At 51.0% G+C, this 7,925-nt stretch overlaps 1 protein-coding gene across 1 annotated transcript; it reads left to right on the forward strand.

Annotated features, from left to right (window-relative positions):
- Positions 1-4,506: 4,506 nt before the first annotated feature.
- CUNH11orf91 (chromosome unknown C11orf91 homolog) lies at positions 4,507-7,721 on the forward strand. Its single transcript, XM_045892642.3, has 2 exons — positions 4,507-6,220; positions 7,532-7,721. Exons 1-2 carry the CDS (start codon positions 5,728-5,730, stop codon positions 7,615-7,617), a joined length of 579 nt encoding a protein of 192 aa, XP_045748598.1. The 5' UTR covers positions 4,507-5,727; the 3' UTR covers positions 7,618-7,721.
- Positions 7,722-7,925: the final 204 nt, after the last annotated feature.

A 7,925-nucleotide genomic window follows, 5' to 3' on the forward strand; every position in this document is an offset into this window, starting at 1 on the left:
CCAGTTTATTAAACAATTTGCTTACTCTGCAAAGTACAGAGTAAGTACAGAGGAACACATCTACCCAGGGAAAAAGAAGAAGGGCTGAACTGTATTTTCTAGAAACTTTTATAAATAGTGGGCATTGTGAAGGCGAGTGGGCATGCCTGGGCCCCTAGGTCCAGACCAACACAATGGTTAATTCAGATGAGTAATAAAGGAAGGGCTGTTCCGAGAATAGTTGGCCCATTGAATTGTGGCACACACAACTTCCAAGTGGAGCCAGCCCTTGCCAGGAAGAGGACAGGGGGCCAGATGCCCTGCTGTGGGCCTGCCCCGAGGGCTGGGGGCCCGTGGGAGGCTGGAGGAGGCGGCAGTGGGGCCTGCCCCCCCGTTTGGAACACCAGCTCTGATGCCAACCTGCCACAGGACCTCAGGTGAGGTGCTTAACCTCACATGCCTCAGTCTCTCATCTGGAAAATGGGGATAACAACACCTACTGCTTGGGTCATTAGGAAGATTAGTGGAGTTCAGACAAGTGTGGGGCACGCAGTAGCCTCTCTTCATGAGTTTGCTCTCACTGTCCTCAGCAGGACAGCCGGGAAGCGGTTTCCAGGGTTCAGGCCTTGCTAAGTTATCTGGAGAAGGTTTGGTTTTCTAGAAGTGACATCCTCCCTTCCCTGCTCCATTCTCCTCATCGGTTCACCAGGGCTTAATGGTGAACTAAGGAACCCACCTACAGCTGTATAAGCCGCTCTGTATTGAGCACCCAGTGTGTTTCCCAGGGACTGCTTTACATGTCTTTCATCAGACGCACCGACCCTGTGGCATACATAGTGTCTTCATTTTATTGACCAGAACATTGAAGTTCAGAGAGCAGACATGATTTTCCCCAACTCACAGACTCCTGGGTTCATATATCCCTTCAGGCTACAGTAACAGACTACCACAGACTGGGGACTTGAGCAACAAGTCTGGAGGCCATTTCTCACAGGTCTGGAGGCTGGAAAGTGCAAGATCAAGTCTCTAGCATATTCGGTGTCTGGTGAAAACTCACTTCCGGGTTCACAGACATCCATCTTCTTCCTGTGTCCTCACTTGGTGGACGGGGCAAAGGAGGTCTCTGGGGTCTCTCTTCTAAGGGCATTAATCCCATTTGTGGGGGCTCCATCCTCATGAGCTCATCACCTCCCAAAGACCCCACCTCCTAACACCTTCCTCTTGGGGGTTAGGATATCAACATAGAAATTTTGGGGGGACACAAACATGTACTCATAACAACCCTGTTGTACTCTGAGCCACAAGCACTACATGTCCCTAAAAGCCATCTGGAGCCAAGGCAGGCATGGCCAATCGCGATATGCCCCTAAAGAAGCTGGGAACCGGGCGCCTGGGTGGCTCAGTTGGTTAAGCGACTGCCTTCGGCTCAGGTCATGATCCTGGAGTCCCGGGATCGAGTCCCGCATCGGGCTCCCTGCTCGGCGGGGAGTCTGCTTCTCCCTCCGACCCTCCCCACTTTCATGCTCTCTCTCTCTCAGTCTCTCTCTCTCAAATAAATAAATAAAATCTTAAAAAAAAAAAAAAGAGGCTGGGAACCTGGATAGGATGTGACCACCAGTGGTGTGACTAGATGCAGAGCTAAGGTGCTGAAGAGCAGTGGGACTCCCAGGGCAGCAAACCTGGAAGAAGCTTGCTTATGTCCAGCAGACTATGATGAGGGAACCAGCAACGCATGTACTCCCAGGAGCTCCTGGCCGAACAGGGCTTTGGCGAGGGGAAATTATAAACCCCAACCTCGGTGCGAGAGAGTTTAAGTCAGAGTGTTGGGAGGAACCCCCAACCCACTGTGTCACGTGTCTTGAGGGTGACACTCCTGCCCCCCTTCTCCTGAGATGGGAGAACACCTGCCCTGATAGATGAGCCTGGAGAAAGGACCAGGCCTTTTATCCCGCTCTCCTCTGTGCCAGTAAAGACCCTTTCCCCTGTGGACGAGGCCTGTGGTTTTCCCACCAGGCCTGGCGCTGGGTAGCTGAGCTCACCTCAGAGGTGCTGTCCTGGCAAATCCACCCAGTCACCAGACCTAAAGCCATGTCCTCCAACAGACCTTTATCTGCGAAGAGGGACCTGGGTGAGTGTCTCTCTCAGTTGGTTCCAAGTGCAGGCAGGGAGCTTGGGTGTCGGAAACTGAATCCCTTCAGCCCCACTAGGATGGCACATAATGGGGAATTTGAGTAGCGAGGCAGGTGCTGCAAGAGCTTTTGAGCCCAGGGAGGGAAAGTTTCTATTTAAAACGGATGTAAGCCTGCTCTGTCTTTTCATCACCAACTTGACTTTACCAGACACTTGTTTGCAGAACGAATTTGTAGGGTTTTGCCTTAACCACTGTGGTTTGTTAGTACCCCCTAAGGACTTCACCTCACTGGGATTTACCTCAGTGTGTGTTCATCGTAGCATTTTCCTGTTGTGTAGTTGTTAGAGGAAACTACCTTTCTCTTAAATCTACCACTTGTAACATCACGATTGTCTTATAATTAAGCCACCTGGTATAAACATCTATTCAGATTACCTTGAAGCTAAGGCAAAAAGTCTGTAAGCTTTTTCTCTTTGAATGGATATATATATGAATAAAAATGTGATTAGATTACATCATTTAAAAAACATAATGCAAAATCTCTTTCCTTTCTAAGGCTCTTCAATATATAATAAGAGTTAACATTACTGAGCATGTTCTATGGCCAAGTAACTTAGATGGTCTCATTTAATCTTGCCAATTTAATGAGGAAATACTGCTGCTATTCCCATTATACAGATTAAAAAAAAAAACCGAGGTTCAGAAATGTTCATCCATACAGCCCAGTACATAGTAGATCCAGGGTTTGGTCCTAGGTCTGAGTCCAAAACTCTGGTTCTTACCACTACTGTGGTTCTGTAGAGGTGGGAAAAAGTATTTTCCTCTACTTTCTTAGGTTCAGTAGCTGGGTCATGTGAATTAAACCAACCAAAGACAAGTTAACAGTAGAAAAGTTTTATTATGCATGTACATCAGGGCTGACAGAAAAGATGTGAAAACCCAAAGAAACATTTAGGCTTGTAAGCTTATAAGCCATTTTAACAAAGGGTGATAAATTGTGGACAAGGGTCAAGACAAAGAAAAAGGGGTTTGGGCTTCTAGAAGTCATAAATTGTGGGAAGGTAGATACATGGGAGAAACTCATTGAAGATAGGGTTGTGTAGTAAGATTTGTTTATGCATACTCAAGTCAATGCCATCTCCACTGAGAATTATCATCTCTTTTCCCTGGTTTGGCAGAGGGGAGGAGATACCTTCACAAAGGGAAATGTATACCCTGCTTTTAGGCAGAAAGGGAGAGGACAGAACTTCTCCTGTGTCCGCTCTTTCTCAGTTTCCTTCATCTTACAATAATCCTTATCCCAACGTGGCATATTTTGGTGTGCTATATCCTGGTCCCCTTCAGTCCTCCAAACACATAACACTGTTTTAAAAGTTCTCAAATAGGGGCGTCTGGGTGGTGCAGTAGGTTAAGCGTCCAACTCTTGGTTTTGGCTCAGGTCATGATCTCAGGGCTGTGAGATGGAGCCCCAAGTCAGGCTCTGCACAGAATCTGCTGGAGACTCTTCCTCCCCCTCTGTCCCTCCCTCCTCCTCAAATAAATGAATAAATCTTAAAAAAAAAAGTTCTCAAATATTTATTGAATCCTATTCTATGCTCAACATTATAAGGCTGAATTCTTGCCCTCGAGGAGTTTGCAGCTAAGTACGGGAACACAAAGCTGCTCAGCTTCAGACAAGCCCCTCAGTGGGGACAGCTGCATTTGGACAGAGTTTTCGAAGTTTTCAAGTGTTTCACACCCATCATTCTGTCTTCTATTGGGTCATCACAAACAACGGTATGAGGCAGCCTGGTTCTCTTATTTTTATTTTTACAGAAAACCCTCGTAGAAGTCAAGCAATGTACCCAAAGTTATTCACCTTGGACATCTGACTGTCCGCTGTCCCGCTATATATGCTACAGGATTTTTGTCCCCTTAGTGCCCGCAGTTCTTGGTCACACTGCTTGGAAGAATGAAGAGGTAGACCAGACGAAGAGTGGTGGGCAGCAAAGCAAAGTTCATTGAGCAAGAGTATAAAGCTCCCGGAGAGGGAGGGGAGTGTGAGTGGGTTGCTCTCAAAGTTTCTAAGTTTAGGGGCTTCTGTGAGCTCTCTTGTGGAGCTATCTTAAGCAACCAGGGTGTGTGCTGAGTCATGCCATTCAGGGCTTTGGTCACGTATCTGCCTATCAGGTTAATGTCTCTGTGCTGATGGTCTTTTTTTGCTGACATCTGTCTTAACTGTCCCTTGCCCGTGATATTGACAAATGCTTTGGGGTTGTCTTATTTTAGGACACTCTGCAGAAGCCATTTCTGCAAAGGCTGCAAAGCAAAATGTTAGTGCAGTCCTTTCTAAGCTGCAGAACAGGATGTCAGTGCTGTTTTGTTTTAGCTGTCCTGACTCCGTATTTTCTTGTGGGGACCCTAGTCCTGACTGCCTAACTGTCCAGCTCACTCCTAATATCTACACACACACACATACATACGTGTACACACACACACAGACCCCTATATGAACCATATGTATATAGCCGTATACACGTATGTAGCGTTTGCCAATGGAGCTGGTACTGACTCAGATCTTGGCTGGCCAACAGCCTAAACTGGCCCCCACCCACCTTTGTCCATTCACACCAGTGATCACTAGGGGGAAGTTTTCAAGGAAATTTACTTCCCCTCAGTCTGTGGCTAATAACAGGCTACGCATGTAAAATGAGCTGGACAAGCCGCCTGGGACAATATGTACAGGTCCTTCTTAAAGAATGGGTGAGCTATTCGAGGTGGGTGCAGCAGGATTTCTCTTTGGTGGCTTGTTTCCTGTTAGCGCCTAATAATGTGTCTGGAAAAGAACTTAAGTAACCTGCATTTCATTGAAGACATGCTACTTCAGATCTGTTACAAATCCATACCAGGGTCCCGTTCTCCAGAATCTTCCACAACACTGGGAAATTTGGCAGAAACATGGGCTGGCTCCAACAGCCGATCCCAATCAACACTCTTCTCCTTTGCCTCCCGTTGTAGAGGATGGTAACTCATTTCCCCAGATACTCTGTGGCGAGAGGTGCTAAGCGAAGTCGGCTGTGGCAGGGGGCAGATTTCTAGGAAATATTTTTCTCCCTATGAAAGGAGAGGAAGACTGAAAAATGTATCTTGCAGTTCTGGCCAGCTCCCTGCTTCCTGTTTTTTTCTGAGGTTCTGCTGGGATGGGAGATTGGAGCTGGGGCCAAGGGAGCAACACCGGGGGAGCGAGGCTTGTGGAATGTAGGGGCGGTGGGAAGAGTCGAGGGGCCGGACCGGATGGGAGGCTAGAGGACAGCGGAGGTGGGGCGACCGCCCGGCGTAGCGGAAAACCAGAGGTGCGGCCAGCGCGGATTAGTGCGCGCCTGCGAGACTTCCCATCCCTGCCGCTCGCCCAGCCTCGCCGGCTCCAGGGTCGCCGCCTGCCGTCAATGGGCGGGGCTCGTCCTGGGGCGTGGCCGGCCGGACCGTAGAACCCCTCCGGCTCGGGGCGGGGCAGGCCGAAAGGGCGGGGCCGCGCTCGTCGGGGCGTGGCCTGTGGAACCTCAGAATCCGGGCGACTCCGGGCTGAGGCGCGCGTCTCCCGGCGCGGGGTTCCTCCCTCGCAGCTTCCCATTCAAAAGATGCCGAAGGGGCGGTGCGGCAGCCAGAGCCCCACCATGAGCCAGCGGCCGGCCCCGCCCCTTTACTTCCCTTCCCTCTACGACCGCGGCATCTCCTCGTCCCCGCTCAGCGACTTCAACATCTGGAAGAAGCTCTTCGTGCCTCTGAAGGCGGGCGGGGCGGCGGCGGGCGGGGCGGTGGCGGGGCGCCCCCTGCCCCAGGTGCCCCAGGTTCCGGCGCCCCTGCCGCCGCCACCCGGCCTGGGGCCTCCCAGCGAGCGCCCGTGGCCCCCGCCCTGGCCCTCCGGCCTGGCCTCCATCCCCTATGAGCCTCTGCGCTTCTTCTACTCGCCACCGCCGGGGCCTGAGGTGGCTGCCTCGCCTCTGGCCCCCGGCCCCACGACCCCCCGGCTCGCCTCCGCCTCCCACCCCGAGGAGTTATGCGAGCTGGAGATCCGGATTAAGGAGCTGGAGCTGCTCACCATCACTGGGGACGGCTTCGACTCCCAGCGCTGTGCGTGACCTTGCCCGAGTCCCCCCTTAGCCCGCCTTGGCTGGCTCCTTGGCTCCCTCCTTGGCTCCATGCCTTCCTAATCCCCTGCCCCGCAGTGTGGCCTCGGGCTCAGACTCCAGCCCCCAGGGATCCCAGATCCCAGATCGACCTCTCCAGCACCCAGTCACACCTCTCAGCACCCCGACTCCCCCATCTTGGATTTCAACCGACGCTTCGCTCACCACAGCCAGGATTTCATGAACACTTTTGGCCCAAACTCCACCCTCCATCCATCCTGAGCCCTTTTGGTAATCTGGACTCAGCCTCCAAACCTAGAACTCCGTCCATCACAGCCCCCATCCTGCACTTTAAACTTCCTACACCGTGACACCCCCGACCCCTATGGTAGTGATATTACCATCACCCACGACCCACAATCCCTACCTCTACAGACCTGAGCTTTAGTGTTTATCTTCAGCGGCGGTCCTGAATGGGAGGAGGGGGAAGCAAACACCAGTTGGAGGGTCTGTAGGTAGAGGTGGGAATTGTGCAAGACCCAGGAATCCCAAGGACATTTCACTAAGGGGCTTTGGGGCCCTCCACTTCTCAGTGCTGGAAGGAAACCTCCCTGTGAACCCTGGGCCCGGTCCTGGTAGCCCTCTCACCAGGGTCCTGAACTCTGCCCTCTGATCTTAGGTTTAAAGTCTTAGGGATCTGGATCAGGGTAGACCAGGTGTGCTGATGTGGGCAGGATTCCTCTAGCATGCAAGCTAACGGATCCTTCCAGTTGGAGGGTAAAGTTAAATCTGATTCTACTTCCATAAGGACCTATCACACTATAGAATATTCAGTAGCCATAGGCTCTTCTGCAGACTTTGTCTTCCCATCACCTGTTCTAAGGCTTGCAGTATAACAATGAAGGAGGGCACATTGTTCTCAAAAGACCATCCCCACTATTATAAAACAAAACAAAACAAAAACAACAGGTTAAATCGGCTCTCTTGCCACACAGGGAAGGGGAGTATGAAATAACCTAAATGTTTAGGTTAATGTGGCCATGAGAATGTTCCCCAACTCATCAGGCACCCTGTAAGGTCCTTTTCCCCACAGTCATGGAAAGAATCCCTAGAAGACAGGCTTTTCCAAGTCCTGGATTTCTTTACTACGTATTCCCCACTTAAAACACGTTTTGGCTGTTACGGTTTTTTTCCTTCCCATGTTGGGTTTTGGGTTCATGCAGGGAACAGACAATTACTTCCCAGAAGCTTACTTTGGAAGTGTTAGAAAAGCCCTTATCTTAACTACAGCTGTGTTTGTTTTGCTCTCCTGCAGATAAATTCTTGAAGGCACTGAAAGATGAAAAGCTACAAGGACTGAAGACAAGGCAGGCTGGAAAGAAGTCGGCCTCTCTCTCCTGAGGAGCTGCCCACCGGAGCCTGGGCAGCCGCCTCCTTAGGTGTTAGTGCTTAGATAATGTGTCCCATTTGTTGTCATTTCAAAGATCGTTATTTTCTGTTCTGTATTTCCTGCTGTTCTCATTGCTCCCAGCGTATATTCCACATACAGTGCCCACTTGTGGGGTAAATCTCATGGTCTGTCTCCTCTCTGTGCTGCAGCCGGGGGTGGGGGTGGGGGGTTGCTCTCTCACAGGGTCTAGAAGCTGCTGCCCAGCTGGCATTCAGGGGCTCCTGAGACCATGGAGGGGACACCCAATACTGCCACGTGG

The sequence above is a fragment of the Mirounga angustirostris genome, unplaced genomic scaffold (genome assembly GCF_029215605.1).
Source record: "Mirounga angustirostris isolate CCGP_5_RB_7025 unplaced genomic scaffold, mMirAng1.0.hap1 SCAF_13, whole genome shotgun sequence".
NCBI classification, from domain to species: domain Eukaryota; kingdom Metazoa; phylum Chordata; class Mammalia; order Carnivora; family Phocidae; genus Mirounga; species Mirounga angustirostris.

Coding starts and splice junctions, on each gene's coding strand:
- CUNH11orf91 (XM_045892642.3), top strand. CDS start 5,728: ATGCCGAAGGGGCGGTGCGGCAGCCAGAGCCCCACCATGAGCCAGCGG. Junction 6,221..7,531: donor CGGCTTCGACTCCCAGCGCT/GTGCGTGACCTT, acceptor GCTCTCCTGCAG/ATAAATTCTTGAAGGCACTG.